The following is a 17,997-nucleotide window of genomic DNA, read 5'->3' on the forward strand; positions in this document are numbered from 1 at the left end:
TTAATGATGTGCCCTAGAAAATTTTCATGCTTTTCTTCAACTCCGCTTTGACAAGTTTTTTGTGAATTCTTGACTATATAAACAAGACAAACCAACAATATAGTGTGGGATAAGAATATACAGAGAGTGTTCTTAAATGAAGGACCTTTTCTTCTAAATATGTATGGTAGTAAAAGCAATACAAAGATTTGTTCTTGAACCTCTGTTTGTAATCTTTGTATGATGCACGCAAAATCCTTTATTATCTTTGGGTGTAAATCGTGTAATAGTAGGATATATTTCATATATAGAAACATGCAGTATGATATAGGACCATTATATATTGATAAACTAATTAAATGGCTAAGATTAGTAAAATATGTATTTTATGGAGATAGTGAAACACAAATGTCTAGCATTTAATAGACCAACTTATAATCTAATGCATTAATGTATCGTGAATAAATTTATATGCTAAGAGAGGCAAGATAATGATGGGCTGGTGGAATAATTAGATTGAATTTGTAATTGATTTCTCATCATCTTTATTAATATGGTAATACTGAGTAATAGACCATACTTATGGGAAGATTGTTTATGTGAAATGCTTCATGTGCTAAGAATGAGCAAACTTATGTCATATTAGTATATTACCAGTTATATACACAGGGCTAAGATGACAAGTACTCCGTAAATACTTTAATTTGGGACGGAAAAGTAGGGATTATATACGGTAATCAAGGTTAATTAATAAATAGTGTGAGAGGGTGGGGTGATAATGGAGGTTTGACATGCATCACATAAAAGGGAAGTGGATGTCAATTCTTCGATGGTCATTATCAATTTGAATGTGGGACGTGATGACTGATGAGAATTGGTTAGTAAATCATACAATATTAAATACTCCATTATTACTATTTCAATTAAGCTTCTACGAGTACTTTTTTTATTTTAACATTTCACAAATTTTATTTAAATATCGTTAAATATAAATACTACTCAATAAATGAACCAAAAGTCAAATTGCAACAATTAAATTGATCAAAAAATCAATTGTTAATAAAATATATTTGTCTTGTATATAAGAAATTATATTATCACTGAACATATAATTTCTTAATCACTCTTCATCCAATAGCTCAATATTTTCTTTGGTTTAAGCTAATTGACATATAGTATTATAGTACCTGAAAATAATGAAATCATGCATGTGTCCTACGTCTTTAAATATAGGCATGCATTATTAAATACGAGTTGAAGAAAAAGAACAAAAAGGGATGATTGATAAGTTTGGAGTACTGATGATTTTGGGTCCATCCTAAACAGGGGAAAATCCGAAAATGGTTGCCTCATCAATAAGGAGACTAGGCCAAAGTTAGAGACAAGAAACTTGAATGAAGCCACATTCAAAACATGCCAAATAATTTAGGGGTTCATGACTTTTATTCATTGCATCCCGTTTTATCAAATGAAATACAGGATATACACTACAATTCAATGCAATTCAATACAATGTGTACGATGTGCAAGGCATAGTGACACTTTAGAGAGTCAAGTGTAAGGTGTCATAGTATGGTGTTAGTAATGGTCCTAATGATGGATACATATGGGCGACCATATGAGAAGATTAAGGTTTTATTGATTGTTTTGAACTAGTTTAGTGGACTTTAGTCCTCGGATGATACGTATACTATATACAACTAATATACAAGTATTATTGTAAATTAGTAATTACATATCAGATCAATTTTTTAATCGGAATTTTACCTTGGTATCAAATTTAAATCTAAAGAAGAGTTTGGTATGTGAGACTGAAAGTTAGAAGATTAAATGAGACAAAAGAACAAAAAAAACTTCCATTTTCATCCCTAATTTAAGTTACGCAAAGCTTAAAATATTGATGGATTTATAATTACAAGTCATATTTTATGTGTGGTTCACAAGAAAATTTATTATTTATAATTATTAAGTACGACTTGCTTAGGAAGCTTAGAATTGAAAAGACAAAAAGAAGTTTGAAAGGAGAAAAAAAAACACAAAAAGGAAGAAGGATTAGGTTGATAAGCATAATCAAGCTTTAGTTCATGCTCTCTAGTCTCCACTAAATTATCATACATAAAGTATTAAAAAAGGAGTTAATGTGGGGTAATTAACAGAAACCAATTCCTATAAACTCAATTAATTATTAGGTGTCAGTTTTCTTTTACTCTGCCCAACCCTCCTAGGATATACTCCATAATTCAATACTCGTATTACGAAAATAAGACGGTCATAGTTTTGCTTATGGTCTTGTGGACTTGAATTTATTATTCAAACATTCATCCTCAATCTTTGAAATCACATTTTATAATTATATCATTCTCAATTTCTCATCCTTCTCCCCTATTCTCCGTAACGTAGTCCTAACTCCTCAGATGAACACGTTTAAATAGCACCGATTGACATATACAAAGTATAATTTTACTGTATTAATTTTGATAAGGATTGACTCTATAACTAGCTCATACTAAGTGAAATACTGAAATTATCAAGTAAAGTTTGATCTAGTGAGAATTTAGATCCTTTATGTATCCCCTAACTCCTACTACGTGAACTACCCCGGCTAACATGAAATAGGTTATCTTATATGAGGGAGGGGTAGATTAGTATGTTCATTTAAAAATAAAAGTGTTACCCGGTAAAAATCGAGTGTGATTTAGTACCTCTTAAAACAATGAAATTCATTGTTATTCTCCTCCTAAACATAAATTGATAAACTAAAAGCTTGTTTAGTTAACCTGGAAATTAAATTCCTATAGGAAGTTGTATTTCATGGAAAATTATTTTTTTCATATACAAGTAATTTTTTAAAAATGACCATAAGTTGTTTGGTTTTCATTAAGGAATATGTTTTTCATGATAATTTTAAGTGATCAAGGGAGAAGTAGGTAATTAATTCTACATGGTTTTGTAGGAAATTTTAAATCTCGTAAATTTTCAATTCCTCTATATTTCACTTTTTATTGTTAATCAGACGGCCACGATTGTGAATTCTTATGAATTTTCACTTCCCATATTTTCAAAGCCAAACAAACTCTTACTCTTACATGTAGCAAAACCTCTCGTTTAAGAGAAAACTAAAATCCTCCCACCCTAGTAATTGAAGAGTCATTTTCCATTGTTGGCATTAAAAACCCTGGGTCTGACAGAAAAACAGAAACAGAGACACTCTGAAACTTGACTGCCTTTCTCACATGACTTTCCTGCCATCTCCCGTGTAACCCAATTTCACCCCTTCCTCTCCTTCTTCTCTCTTTCTTTCCATTTTATCCCACCTTTCTTCTCAAACCCATTTTTTTTGAAAAATAAAAAATAATTACCAAAGCTGTAAAGCTTGTTACCTGTGATTAGTCTGGCTCTCCCAACCATGGAAGCTTTTAGCTTACTCAAGTACTGGAAATCCGCTGCTGGTAGTGGTGGTCCACCTCTTTTATCTCTTCCTTCATCTCACAACTCTTCTTCTTCCTCCTCCTCCTCCGCTACCACCACCATTATCTCCGCCGCTACTCAAAACTCCGACCACGACTCCGACGCCGCCGACGACGATGACGGTCCTTTCTTTGACCTCGAATTCGCCGTACCTTCCGAAGACGACGATATCAACAACAATAACGATGATAACAACAACGATGATGACGATGTAGAAAGTAATGAAGAGGATGAAACAGAGGAGAGAGAAAATGAGATTGATGAAGATGTGGAAGTAGTAGAGGAGAGAGAGTTGGAACCGAACCTCGCTTTCTCACCGTCGGATGACTTGTTTTTTAAAGGTAGGATACTTCGAATCGACGGTTCTGAAGAGGAGGAGATGATGAACTCCGGTAACAAGTCCGGTCAGTTTCCGATTCCGGTGTCGCTTGCTAAATCGGCGACCAAGTTTCGCGTGTTTTTGTTAGGGTTAAAACGGTCAAAGTCTGAGTCAAACCAATGTCAGCCGAACAACAACAATACCAATAACAACCACCAAAACAAAAAGTTTTTCACTGTGAAATTCAAAGTAGAAGAGGTTCCGATTTTCTCTCTCCTCACTCGCGCTTCTTCTAACTCCAAAGTTAACTCCACCGCCGCAACCGCAACCACCACCGCCGTGAGAGGCGGCGAGAATGTCGAGGATGAGAAACAATCCGACGGTTCGGCGTCGCAAACGGAAGGTTCTGGAGACGAGAAGAAGAACAAGAAGGAGGTGGTGCAGAAGTACTTAAAAATGGTGAAAATCAAAGTGTCGAAAAAAGGGGAAAAAGAAACAGCGACGACGGTTGAGAAGAGGAGAGAGAAAGTGTCGCAAAAACAAGGGTTGAATTTGAAGGTAATAGCGAAGAAGCATTTAGGTAAGAGTAAGTCGGCGGTAGTGCATTCCATGGTGCAGAATACGACGTCGTCTAAGAAAAGAGATGATTCTCTTTTGCAGCAACAAGATGGTATTCAAAGCGCCATTTTACATTGTAAACGCTCCTTCAATTCCTCCACTGGTAATTTCCAATTTTTTTCTTTTATTTTTAAAATTTGCATGATTTCCACACACGTCGTCGTTTTGATTCTGTTACTTTGAATTTAGATTTCTTTGATGGTGTGGAGGCGAGTTCGGTGTTACTGAATACGACGGATGTTGCAGCGGCGGCGGTGGAAGAAGGGAACGGCGGCATAGCGGTGTAGTAGGGAAGAGAGTAGGGAATAGGGGTAGTATTGTAAATTATTAGGGTGCACAAAAAGGGAATAAAAATTAAAAAAAAAATGAAGGTAAAAGGGGAGTATTACTGGTCAGTAAAAAAGTACTGTAGGACTGTAAAAGAAGGTAAAAAAAAAGTGGTGTGGGAGCATCTTTTTCGTGCAAAAGAATGGGAAATATATAAAAATCCGTATCTTTTGTCATAAGTTAATGTGTGTTCAGAAATGTGATAATATAGTATAGTCTCTATCTAAAAGTTACATAAAAAAAAATATAGGGAGGTACCTCTCAAATATAGTAATGGTTGCATCTTTTTTACTGAAAAGGGTTAATGACTAGTCTATGATTTGTATCATATGCTTGGTTTTATTCAAATATGGAGTATAAATTACTTCAAAATCATGGTTATTTTAATGTTAGTTGGTAAAATTTGATGCATTGTTATAATAAGTTGACTAGTTGAGTTAGAGGAGTTGGAACTTGGAAGTTTGTTTTTTTTTTTTTTTTTTTTGAAAGGAAAGTTGTTTTTAATTAAGTAGGTGTGGTAATTTTTGTAGTTAGCGATGGTTAAAGGTTATGAACTTGTGATTATGATCGATGTTTATATGTTGGGTTATTATTGGATGGTAATGAAACAAGCACAGCTTAAGGCCCGACCTATTAGTCAAATCCTAAACTTGTACGTAAGTGCGATCAAAATAGTGGAGAAAAATCTTCGCTATGAGTTCCTAGGGAAGATTGACGTATAATACGGAGTATAAGTTAAAATTCAACCACGTACGAATTGTCTAGATTGGTATGTTTATGTGGTAGATGAACGAAAGATATACTGTATATTTAAAAAAAGTTCATAGTCCATGTTTGTGAGTTGTGACAGAATGCTTAACCATGAGTGTTGGAAGCTCATTAGGATGTGATGATTGTTGAGCTTACTAATTTGAATCGAATCGAACATAAAAATTGTATTTTACATTTAAGTTATGGCATAAAATTTTATTTTATTCCTTTAAATAAAATTTGTAATATTACTTGGGAAGGGACAACAAAACTAATGCGGTTTACCCACAAATTGTAGGTGGGTAAGCCTATTAAGTGCTGCACTTAAGAGATGTCAGTAAGAGCATAATGAGTGTTTGATATGTAAAAAAAGGTTTCCTAAAATAGGTATGATGCAATCAACATCCAACTTCCAAATTAGATATTTGTTGAAAAATTACTTTCAATTACGCAAATGGTGCATGAGATATTTTTTTTAAGGAATAGGCCAAAATATTTTTGTAAATAAAGTGATGATATTGAAATAAAGACAAGGTTAATTAGCAGACCATATTATATCTTATGTTAAACTTGCATGTCATGTGGTTAGTTAGGACAAATAACCTTCGTCCCAACCCAATATATACAACCAAAGTCTTTCACATGAACTCGTACTACATATCTCTCTCCACGAGTTTATGTACGTCTTCAACTTACTCTTCCCCGTTATGTTAACCTCAAAGTGTTGTGGGTGTTCAATGTTAATTGGGAGGTATAGCCGAGTGGTTGCTTTCTCTATGAGAAATTGAGAATTATACAAAAGACAACCGTTCTTGAGTTACTAATTGAGAAAATTTTAAAGGGAAAAAGGAAATGTTAATAATTTATAGTAACATATAATTATATTTGAGCATGATAAGAGTAATTTTATAGAAATGACTTTCTATACAAATTAAAATGAGATAGGGTCTGTTCTGATTGATTGATTGAATTAAACTGAACTGAACTGGACTTATTGGAACTGAACTGAATTTATTGGAGCTGAACTGAATATTTTATTAGAGAAGAAAATTAAAAACTGAACTGAAAATAATCGGAAGAGATAAGACCCGTAATTTCCTTTCCTTACAAGGGAACTAGAGAAAGATCATTAAGGTAGAGAAATGAAAATACTCATAGTCTAATATGATCGTTTTATTGATGATCTCGAAATAAAGGGCCCAAAATCTAAAAAAACAAGTAGGTGATGTAATGTAAGTGGTTTTTTTCTAGTCTCCATGAATTTCTTAGAAAAATTAATTAAACGTTGGTGGATTAATTTTGTCTCCTAGTAGCAGGATATTGGGCCTACCGAAGCGCTTTCAAACCAAAGCAAATTCTACTTTGACTATTCCACCGCTGCCGAAAGCCTTTTAAAGTTTGCTCTCTTTCATATCTGTCTTCTCTACTTCGATTTATCATATCATTCATATCTACTCATATGGACTTGTATTATATACTCCCTCCGTCCCTTATTGATGGTCACTTTTGTCAATTTTAGTTACTCAAAATGTTAGTCACATTTGCTTTTTTCAAGTATCATTAATATTATTTTTTTATCAAAATTCTCTAACATTTGCAAAAATATTTGTGCAAATTTAACTTTACCTTGTAATTTTTACTTTTCCATGTACTTTAATTACTTTCTCTCTCTACTTTTTTGCATATCCAATGTAAATTTACTTTTTCAATGTACTTTCTTTATTTCTCCTTAATTCCCGTGATTTTTTAGCAAAAGTGACCATCAATAGGGGACGGAGGGTATTGGTGATATGGTTGCTGCTAATATTTGTATAGATGTATTATAAATAGTGTAAGCTGTACATCTTTGTAGTTAGTTCATTCAATAATAAAAATCTTTCCTATTCTGTTCAAACACTTAGCCAATTCATGCATCAACCTAGAGTTCCTCATATGTCTGCCTTGCATCATGTCTTGAGGTATGTTGCTGGCACTATTGGTCAAGGGATAATGCTTAAAGCTGCTGATTCTCTGTCTCTCAGGGCCTATTCAGATTCTGATTGGGCAGGATGCCCTAATACCAGGCGTTCTGTTTCTGGTTACATTGTTATGCTTGGAGGTTCTCCAATTTCTTGGAAATCCAAGAAACAAGGGACTGTTTCTAAGTCCTCTTCTGAAGCTGAGTACAGGGCTTTGTCAACTGCTGCTTCTGAGATCACTTGGGCAGTTAGGATCTTAGAAGAACTTGGTGTCACAAATCCTAAGCTTGTTATTCTTTACTGTGATAACCAATCAGCAATACATATTGCTAAGAATCCTGTGCATCATGAACGTACTAAACATATTGAAATTAATGTACATTTTACCAGGGATAAGGTGCTTGATGGTTTACTTGAACTGCATCATCTTCCTACACATCGGCAACTGGCTGATATCTTTACTAAAGCTCTCTCAAGCCCTCAGTTCAAGCTTTTGCTGTCCAAGCTTGGTATGACTGAGGTCTCAGCCACCCCAAGCTTGAGGGGGGGTATTGGTGATATGGTTGCTGCTACAGCCATCTCCTCTCCTGCTCCTCATGAGGAGTTAGCTCAACATCGATCTGCTCTTCTTCTCTCAAGCATTCTGGAAGCTCCTAGAGTTTTCTAGATTCTTCAAAAGTTTGTTACGAGCCTTTGCCAGCTCAGCATTCTGTTACAACAGAATGCTGACTCAGAATTCTGTTATTCTATTTTTATTGCTGTAATAATTTTATTACATGTAATATTTGTATAGCTGTATTATAAATAGCGAGTGTAAGCTGTACATCTTTGTAGTTAGTTCATTCAATAATAAAAATCTTTCCCAAAATTCTCTCCAAGATTTCTCTCTCTCTAAGAAATTCTGCTAATATAGTGAAATAATTGAAGGAATTCTATCAAGATTACAGAATTGAACAGAGGGAGTAGTAATTTAAAATAAATTAAATACGACATATGTGATAGAGTATAAAACATATTTTTGGATCTCAACCATGAAATTAAGCTTTTGTTTGAGTTGGTTTTCTAACATATTATGTACTTCATATTATTACATACTTTTCGGTATTAATTACTAGTAATACAATTAAGTACGAATTGAAGTAATTGCAAAGTTTGATTTTAAAGATGATTTTGAAAATAATTCTAGGTTAAGTGACATATTTTTATAAAATAATAAAATATGCATTTTCATTTTGAAGATGTTAAAAAAAAATTAAAATAGAGGAATTTAATTATTTTGTTGTGCAGAGTATGGTAGTAGTAATTTGTTTGATCTCGTGGTAGAAGAAGATAACCTAATGTTTACGGCCGAGAAACTTTATTACTCCGTATAAAATTTGGCAGATCAATTTTTTTTTTTTTTTTTTTTTTTTTTTTTTTTTTTGAAGAAAATTTGGCAGATCAATTTCTTATACATTAAATAATTTTAATATTACCCCTAAAGATAAGCGTTTATTATAAGTATTTAGAAACAAAGATGGTACTTTATATAACTTTCAAATTCAGTGATCAAATCTAACACGAAACTCAATTTCTTCAAATGAGTATGCATTCTATTGTGAATGAATGCTGAAAACCAAGATCATTTGATGAAAACTTAGATTTATAAATCATGAAATTGTTGAAATTAAGGGGCATGTCATGTGGCCCCAATTTCCCAATACATCCATCAACCTTCGAAGCGGACGCAGTGCGAGAAGTGGCAAAATTTAGCGGTCAATATAAATGCTTACACATTGCATTGTAGAGTTTTATTGCTAAAAATATATAAGTGTAATTATGCTCTGATCTCATGAAAGTGCAATGTCTCAGCAAGAAAAAGCTCTCATTGTTATGTATTAGTGCGTGATAATATAATACTACGTGTTATACACTTATACATAGTTGCATGTTTCAGCAACTATATTACTCTTAGTGCATGGGCCATGCATTTTTTTAAGGTCGGACAATTCTACAAATATATAAATGGATGAAATTTATTTAGACATAGAATATAATTGAGGCGCCCCCAGTTTATCCCCACGATAAACATCTAATGTTAATCCCATGGCAATGTCGTAAATATTTTGAAATGAAAATGGGCCAGATCAATTCATGTTGATTAAAATAGCGACACGTGTAAAAGTAAAAAAAGTTGTCAGAATCACATGTTAGCTTTGGTAATAAACGGTCGTTTGCTCCTTTTTTACCAACGTTTTCTGAATGCTAACCATGGTTAGTTGCATACTATATTATTTTAAATTTATTTTTCTCCAAATCAGAGATTGAACTGGAGAAACAAGTAAGTCGAAGCCCTAATGTTTAATTGCCCCAAAATTTCATACTAAATTTCATACTTTTTTATGTAAAGGTTGTGTTATTCATATTGTTTAAGATGAGCTGATATGATAGTAATCTTGTTTGAGATTAGCTGATATGTAGTAGCAAAGTAAAGTAATATTCAAAGCCACTCTTCATTTGTGTAACTAATGTTAATGTTAAGAATTTGACCTGATGATAATTTGAGATCACTTATGGCCTAACACAAAGCCTCAAATTATGAAATTATAGAACCAGTGAGGTAGTTCTGCTCTAATTGTACATTTTAAGCTTAGATTCAGTCTGGGCATAGCTTGGAAAAAACAGAGTACATCCTGCTAAGGTGCTATGGCTAGTCTTGCTGTGTCTCTGATAGAACCTCCTGCAATCCTGCTTCTGCTTATCAGTAGTAATTTGGTAGATATGATTACTGCATGAACCTTCATCTAGCTTCTTTCTAATTGTTTATAGTTACAGAGAGTTCTAGGGGCTCTTTAGTTTGACTAATGCAGTCTGAGAGAAGTATGATATGTGGTACTTGGACAGTATGATATGTGCTACTTGAACTTGAAAGTTGAAACAAGAACTGAACAATAGAACTTATATTCTGGTCTAGTTGAAGAGATCCTAGTGTCATGTTACACTCAAGGGCTGAAGTGGATAGAACTTAGAATTAGACACTATACTTTGAAATGAAGAGTCTGTATATCCTAGACTACGATTTTTACTATGATTGCCTCTACTGATATCTGAACTCATGAACATTTGGGATGTGATTCTATGGATTTATTTTCGACTTTCAAATATACCTGTGTTATGGCCGAATTTATCTAAATTTTCTTCCACCTCATGTTTCTTTTTGCTTTCCTATCTTGATTTCCTCATCTTGTTGATTGAATTAAATAATTTTTGTTTTCCCTTGTTAAAGATCCTGAGCTAGTACCTCTTTTAAATTGTATTCCTTCCTGAACTAACTAATAGGTTATTATAATTAGTTAATGTGTTCAATTTAGTTTTACATAACTGGTGAATGTTTATTGACTAAAAGGCAGAAGAAAAAGCAGATATAATGTTAAATTAAACTAGGACAGTTTGTATGTATTCCAAGTTAGCTTATATGCTTTTGTGCAGTCCATATTTCACTTACTTGCTTCTATTCCCTCATTTTATATTATATATGTTACTGCATTGCTGTGGTTATTAAAATTGTAACATGGATTAGGTACAGTGAGTTTAAAAATAAGCTGAAAAGTGTGATATATGAAAGCTTCACTGTGGATGAGTTTGAGGAGAATTGGTGTGCATTGATTAAGTACTACGAGCTGGAAAGTAATGAGTGGTTGACTTATATGTTCAAAGAGAGACACATGTGGGTTCCGGCGTTCATGAAAGAGCACTTTTGGGCCGGTATGAAAACTACTCAAAGAGTGGAGAGCATAAACAGTTTTTTTGACGGCTTTGTGAATCGGAAGACCAAGTTACATGAATTTCCTAGACAATATAACCGAGCAATGACAAAGCGCGTTAAGGATGAAACTGATGCGGATGACAATTGCTCAAAGTATGTTCGTAGGCTGGTGAGTGGTTTCAAGCTGGAGAAGCTGTTTCAACAGATTTACATTGACACAAAATTTCAAGAAATACAGACTGAGCTTTCAAGACTCCTGTACTGCTATTGTCGTGATGAGAAAATGTTGTCGAAAACAGTAGTTCAGTATCTGGTTGAAGATAGAGTATGGATTGTTCCACAAGGATACAGGGAGGAGATAATAACAGATCGCCGAAGGTTCTACCGCGTCACGTTTGACAGTGTCACCAAAGAAGTGTCTTGTGAGTGCCGGAAATTTGAAACATTTGGGATCTTATGCAAACATATGTTCCGGATATTTGATCAGAACTTGGTTTTTGACATACCTGAGAAATATATACTTACGCGGTGGCGGAAGGATGTAAATCGGAGGCATACTAGGGTTAAAGTCCCTTACCATGATCCCTCTCACTCGGCACAAGTGAAGAGATCCTATAAACTGCTAACCGCTTTTGAGCCTTTATCTGATCTTGCTGCATCGGTTGACGATGAAACCGTTCACCTTGTGCTGACTTCCCTTAAAAAGCTTCAAGGTGAAGTGGCAGCGTTGAAGCAGAAGAAAGATCTTCTTAAAAAAGCCGAAGAAGTATCTCATTTCCCAGCTGATGGCTCTCAAGTAGAGCAACAATCATGTGGTGTGCGGTCAACAGTTGCCTCTTCAGTACAAAAACCAGATAACCCCTGTGCCTCTATTGACACTCCTCCAGCTGCCCAAGAACATGTCACAGATCTGTCTGTTGATGTTGATATCCTCCATTGGTCTCAACAACATGCAACACCGACTGCTCCAAAGAAGTCAGCTATTCTTGATCCAGTTGTACAGAAAAAGCGGCGAGGGCGACCAAAAGGTAGCAGGAACAAAAGTCATGCAGAAACAGGTTATAAAAAAGCACAACCAAAGGAGAAACAACCAGATGTATGTTGCTTTATAATGTTTCCCCCGCATTTTTATGATTTCAGTCCAATATGAAAACTCTAATATTGTATGTTATTTTGCAGCCTGCTGCTCAATTTATTCTTGACACCTACTACCCATCGTCCTTTAATGGTAAGTTTTTGTAATCAACAAAGGTTTAATTAATTCTACATTTACAAGTTGTTATATATGTGATTGTCGATAGTGTTTTATGATTACATTCCTCTCTCATCACAGAAAAAAAGGAAACGTTGGGTGAAAGAACACGCTGTGGAAGAGAACATGGAGCTCAATGGTAATGAGGATGACAGTAACTGTACTCCTGACACAGATGAATTTTTATCAGACAGCGGTGCGGAGTCTTTTGAATTCTGAAGATGGTGGATGGTATTGGCACAGACAGCGGTGAGGATTCTTTTGATTTTTGTTTTTTAAACTTTTTGATGAGGATGCACACCATGAATCTAGCATCCATCTTTTGAGGATCCTTTGTATGGTTTTTTTAAGTCACAATGGTGTACTTGTTGTGCTCTAGTGTAGTGTAGTAGGCTTGACTGTGTTAGGCTTATATGTTACAGGGTGTTGTGGATGATATTGCACCCCTTTCAAGCTAGTTGAGAGTTGTTGCTGTGCATGTTGAGAGGTGATAGATTTAGGTTTCCCAAACATTGCAGCTGGCTTAGGGTAAAGGTGTCTTCAATATTGAACTTCCTTCAAGTATATATATAAAAAGGTAGAAAGAGTACAAGCTATTGGGGGGTCTAACAACACAAACCATGTGTTTTATTTATTTATTTTAATTTAATCGATTTTAAATTTATTTAATGGATTTTATAATATGTAAATAACAACCATATATGTATTCATACTACATCATTACATTAGTAATGAAAGTGGATTGCAGAAGGAAAACTTCCTTCATCGGATGTCGTGGTTATCAAGAAATCAAACAAGATCTGCCCGTGTTTCATCCCCGATTTATCGGATTTGGCACTTCTACCATCTCCTCTAAAGATCGTTGTCAGGAACATATTAAGGAATGAAGGGGGAATGGATGGCATTGGTATTGAACACACTATACCAAAGTCCATCATATCCATTATTGACCCTCCTTTTGTACTCCCAACGTGTACAGAAACCTGCACCCTGGTTGAAGGAGATCACACAATATCATTCAACAGTTACAGTAACATGTTGAAGTCGTTCGTCACTAGCAGAGGCTGTCAGTTGTCGATGGTCAAACATCGATCTACCCCTTTAACAAGAAATGAGATGGATGGTAGACACATACAAATGGCATTCAACATCAAGAATGAGTTCAAGTCTGAAGGAGGGGCAAGATATGTTTTATGGAATTGTAGGCACATGGCTCGCGAATCTTTTCTTCAAACCTTATGCATGCTTATAGAGCTGAATATGCCTGATGCTATATTTCTAACAGAGACACGAGTCTCAGTTGAAATGGCTAGGCTGATTAGCCAAGATCTTAATGCATTTCGGATTTGCGGCCACTCAATTGTAGGGTTGATTAAAGGTGTGGTGATACTAACTTTTACAAAGTCTATGAAGTTCCAAATGACAGATGACGGTGGAGAGAACCATATATCTTGGAATGTAGTCCATGAAGGGAGTGGACAGTAGAACAAAAACTAAGCGTATTGTGAAGCAGTTTTCAAATGTAGTAATTGTTTAAGTCTATTAAATGTATGAATTTAACAATTTGCTAGCCTCTTGCTAAGATCGTTCAGCTATGTGTAAGCAGTGAGAAAGAATCAAAGACTTATTTTGGTTTTTTTTTTTTTTTTTTTTTTTTTTGGTCTTTGCACTTAATTACTAGTACAATAATCATGGATCCGCCCAATTATAAAACATATCCAACTTAATAGGGACCAAAAAAATTACTTACTGGTGTTGTAACATTCGTAAGGATAAGTTCCAATAGCCCGCCCATTTAAGTATTATCATAAAAAAATGAAAATAACCTGCCCAAAAACTTATAAAAAAAAAGGGCCTTCATGGCCCAATTACATGGCCCAATTACTAAACAACAACCCATCCAAAGACAAGGGCCGACATTTCTTAACTTTGGTCCAGTCCATTTAAAAAAAAAATATGATTACAAGATTAAGGCACCATACAATTCTGATTACAAGATTAAGGGTCGCCTATTCATACAATTCTGATTCCTTAGGCTCATTTCAACAACTGGGCCGCCATTTCTAAACAATTCAATCCATTAAAATTATTTAGAGTAAAACATTGAGGGAGGAAATAATTATTCATACAATACCGGTGTTCGAATTAAATGAAATTGAAATTTTCAGAAAAAAATGAATACAAATTACAACAGATTAAGAGCACTGAGAATTCGTGTCTTACTTATGGGATGACTCTCTCTTCGAAATAGTATGCCTGCATCATTGTCGTTTGATTTAGTGTGGTTTAAGTACAGGGTTGTTATTCAGAATCTTCACACTCCATCCAAGCTTGGTTGAAAAAGATCCTAAAACTCCAACATTCAGCATGTCCCGCAATTCACCTAGTTGTGACAAGACAATAAAGTTTTTTTGAGCAAGGTGATAATACTAACACAAATTATACAAAATGTGTTACAATTTAAGTAAAATTACCAAATTATTTATTGCCTTCCAACTCAAAGATGGCATCCCCGATTGAAGGACAATTATCTGACACCTTTGCAGAGAAATAAACAGGGCAGAGCAATGGCTGCTTGGCGGTTTCCGATTAAAAGTCGTGAATTGCAAGGGAAAAGCCTATTGTGGTTTTAAGTTGTTTAAAAAAATAGTAACCTCGCACACCGGTAACAATGGTGAAACAGATGGCCGGCAAAATTGTGAGTTTACACCATAATTGCAACTCAGAGGATACGCAGGAAGCTTTATCATTGCACTACTATCATTACGAACAAATGGTTTTCTATCATTTCTCCCTTTCCTCCTCTTTTTTGAAGTAGTCGCACGCCTACTACTGCCAAATTCCTCCACAACCTGTACACCAAATTTAATACAAATCAAATCATAATTTCCCAGATCATTTAGAGCCATTTGCCAATAGATAAATACAGTACAGAGGTTGTGATATACCTGGGCAGTGTCAACTGGGCCATTACTATCCCTAGCCATAACAGGGTGCTGCTCACCATACGCAACGTCTAGCATCTGCATCATTTTTGTAAAAGTATTAGTTGATGGGGTTGTTAATCTCACAGATCATTCATCACATATTCACAGGACCTTACCCCAAGGTTTCCAAAATCTCCAGTAGCTGTAATTTTGTCTTCTTTAGCAGCAGCTCTAATGTGCTGCATATTCCAAACCTTAATACGGGGAAAAATTCCCCAACAAACTGGATCTCTATTTAACCTGTCCAAGTAGAAAATCTATAATACAAGTAAGTAACGGAGTAATTAAGTAAATAATCATCAAACCAACAACATAATGTCAGGAATTACCACTAAGAACATGGTACAACCACCACAACCCTTTGCAAAGCCAGATGCATAAAACCCCCTAGCGAAACTCTCAACACTTTTCATGAGTCTACCCAACACGAGTTCACACCAATCAAAATTCTCACAATCTGAGGCACAAGTCAAGGCTGGAACAAGGTCAGAAGCTAATCGTGGCGACTGAGTTGGACATAGCAGCATTTGCAATACTATCAACAAAAACAAGGTCTTAAACTCTTCTTTGTCATGTGCCTCCCAATAACCCTCCAACCTTTCCAACATGCTAGAATTGATAGGAATTCCAGTAGACGTATAAGTGCGTCCACGAAACTTTTTTGATTTACCCTCCCATGTTTTGCCGTACTTTCCCAGTATTTCGTAGGTCTTTACACGCGTTTCAGTGTTCAATGATTTCTTGGTCGGCACAGGAAGTCCACCATTCGGAATTCCAAACACCCAATGGACTTGGTTCTTTGAAAATTTGAACTCTTTTCCATCAGTACCTATCAATTTTCTACTTATAGGATCAACGCGACTCAATAGCCAATAGCTAAGTTTCCTCGGCAGCTGCAAATCAGATGGTAAATCTAGAAGGCCTCCAAATCCCATCTCTTTCACCCATTTAGTTGTCCTCTCATCAAATGTTTGACAAATCCTTGTAAAGGATTCAATCCGACACGTCAAATTGGGCAACTGCCATGAATGAGGGAGTAAAATCTTAGTCCCACTAACATAATACAAAACCTCTTACTATACATCAAAAAATTATACCCATCTTACCCGGGAGCTTCTCCTCTCATGTTCCTTCAACACATGCCTCTTGGCCTTCACTTTACCGCCAACAGTCATACAGTTATCCTACTTAACAGAACCATAATCAGTAAGCAATAACACACACAAATTACTAAAACAGACAATAACCCTCTGTACACAATTATTCTTACCTTAAAAATTGCAGGAACCACCTGATTTTTCTTAAGCCTGTATTCACAATTGCAAGCTTCATCCTACATGATTCATGTATTAATCAATACTCTACATGTACATTTTTCAACATTTACATTTACCAAAATACTTTGCATCCTAACTCACCGTGTCCAAATCAGATACAGAATTACATGGACTTCGGTCACGCTTACTCCCCATAATAATATCAATCTGAAGGTCAGCCAAATGAGATTAATACAACCAATTATTTATGATGAAATTCTTCTATAATAATTGCCAGAATGGCAATTATAATTATATGAAAAACATTATGGTCAAACACTTTTCAATCACTGACATTTCTTACAATGCATAGCTTAGCAAGATCCAAATTAATCTCAAAAATTTTAACTTTTAAAACAAAAACAAAACTACGGTTTAGTTATGATTTTGAGTGATTTTTTTTATGATTGTTCATACACAGAAAATACCAAAGAGTCTTATTCAATACAATTAACACCTAACGAAATACGGTTATACCAAATCCCTTGAATTATTGATAGATTGGCTCGCTTAATGATGATTCCAACATGCATAATTAAAACAAACCCTAAAACAAAACTCAAAACATGATTTCCATCTGTATTCAAACAACGATACACAAAAGCAGTAATGTTACCTTTAAAATCAAGAACTATTAGCCCCACTGCCGTCTTCGTAACCAGAGGCGCCACCACCTTCTTCTACGTTACCGCTATACGCGACACCACCGTTCGTAAAAGTAAATCGCCTACCACCCGCCGCTTTTTCGCTAATCGACTTTCTCTCGATAACAACGTCTAACAAAAAGGATTCAAAAAAGGGTTCGTAAGCCACCACCGTCTCTACAAAATCGCCGACTAATTTCGCCTGTGGTATTGCAAGTCGCTGCAAATCGCTCCCCTCACTTTCTCCCCTCACTTTTCTTCAAGTTAGTTTACCCCAGTTACTTTCACCCGAGTTACTTTCCCTATGACCAAGGGTTACTTTCCTTTTTCCTTTAACCCGAGTTACTTTAAAATTAATAGAAGTAAACTGGGGTCATATTTGCCAACATAACGGCTGTTACCACTCTTTAGCGCATTTGACTTCTATACCCTTACTCAGAAACGCGGAATGACGCGAATACCCCCGGATAAACAATTCAAGTTTATCGAGGAGTTAAACTTGAATTTCCTCAATATAATTTGTGTCGTTGAATACTATCTCCAATACTTCGTATTAATTCTTTTTAGTTATGTTCAAAAGTATTCAAACTTTTGATCCAATTTTTAAGTATATGTGTCATATATATGTTGAATG

The 17,997-nt window shown here is 35.1% G+C and overlaps 2 protein-coding genes across 3 annotated transcripts; one reads left to right on the forward strand and one right to left on the reverse strand.

Annotated features, from left to right (window-relative positions):
• The first annotated feature begins 3,339 nt into the window (after positions 1-3,339).
• Positions 3,340-4,959, forward strand: LOC145599284 (putative membrane-associated kinase regulator 2). The gene is made up of 2 exons (XM_081655681.1): positions 3,340-4,487; positions 4,574-4,959. The coding sequence occupies exons 1-2, from the start codon at positions 3,386-3,388 to the stop codon at positions 4,669-4,671; spliced, it is 1,200 nt and encodes a 399-aa protein (XP_081511807.1). The 5' UTR covers positions 3,340-3,385; the 3' UTR covers positions 4,672-4,959.
• Positions 4,960-14,358: 9,399 nt separating this feature from the next.
• On the reverse strand, positions 14,359-17,663 carry LOC145598634 (uncharacterized). 2 transcript variants are annotated; one of them, XM_081655011.1, is made up of 9 exons: positions 17,336-17,662; positions 16,822-16,887; positions 16,674-16,736; positions 16,510-16,587; positions 15,733-16,422; positions 15,520-15,660; positions 15,365-15,439; positions 14,891-15,268; positions 14,359-14,799 (listed from the first exon to the last, which is right to left on the reverse strand). In XM_081655011.1, exons 2-8 carry the CDS (start codon positions 16,873-16,875, stop codon positions 15,035-15,037), a joined length of 1,335 nt encoding a protein of 444 aa, XP_081511137.1. In that variant the 5' UTR covers positions 16,876-16,887; positions 17,336-17,662; the 3' UTR covers positions 14,359-14,799; positions 14,891-15,034. The 2 variants fall into 2 exon arrangements, with proteins under 2 accessions (XP_081511137.1, XP_081511138.1); XM_081655012.1 differs by lacking the exon at positions 16,822-16,887 and having other exon boundaries at positions 17,336-17,663.
• Between the last annotated feature and the right edge of the window lie 334 nt (positions 17,664-17,997).

The sequence above is a fragment of the Chenopodium album genome, chromosome 20 (genome assembly GCF_948465745.1).
Source record: "Chenopodium album chromosome 20, dcCheAlbu1.1, whole genome shotgun sequence".
In the NCBI taxonomy this organism is placed as follows: domain Eukaryota; kingdom Viridiplantae; phylum Streptophyta; class Magnoliopsida; order Caryophyllales; family Amaranthaceae; genus Chenopodium; species Chenopodium album.

Coding starts and splice junctions, on each gene's coding strand:
- LOC145599284 (XM_081655681.1), top strand. CDS start 3,386: ATGGAAGCTTTTAGCTTACTCAAGTACTGGAAATCCGCTGCTGGTAGT. Junction 4,488..4,573: donor CTCCTTCAATTCCTCCACTG/GTAATTTCCAAT, acceptor CTTTGAATTTAG/ATTTCTTTGATGGTGTGGAG.
- LOC145598634 (XM_081655011.1), bottom strand. CDS start 16,875: ATGGGGAGTAAGCGTGACCGAAGTCCATGTAATTCTGTATCTGATTTG. Junction 16,737..16,821: donor CTGTATCTGATTTGGACACG/GTGAGTTAGGAT, acceptor TGAATCATGTAG/GATGAAGCTTGCAATTGTGA. Junction 16,423..16,509: donor ATGAGAGGAGAAGCTCCCGG/GTAAGATGGGTA, acceptor CATTCATGGCAG/TTGCCCAATTTGACGTGTCG.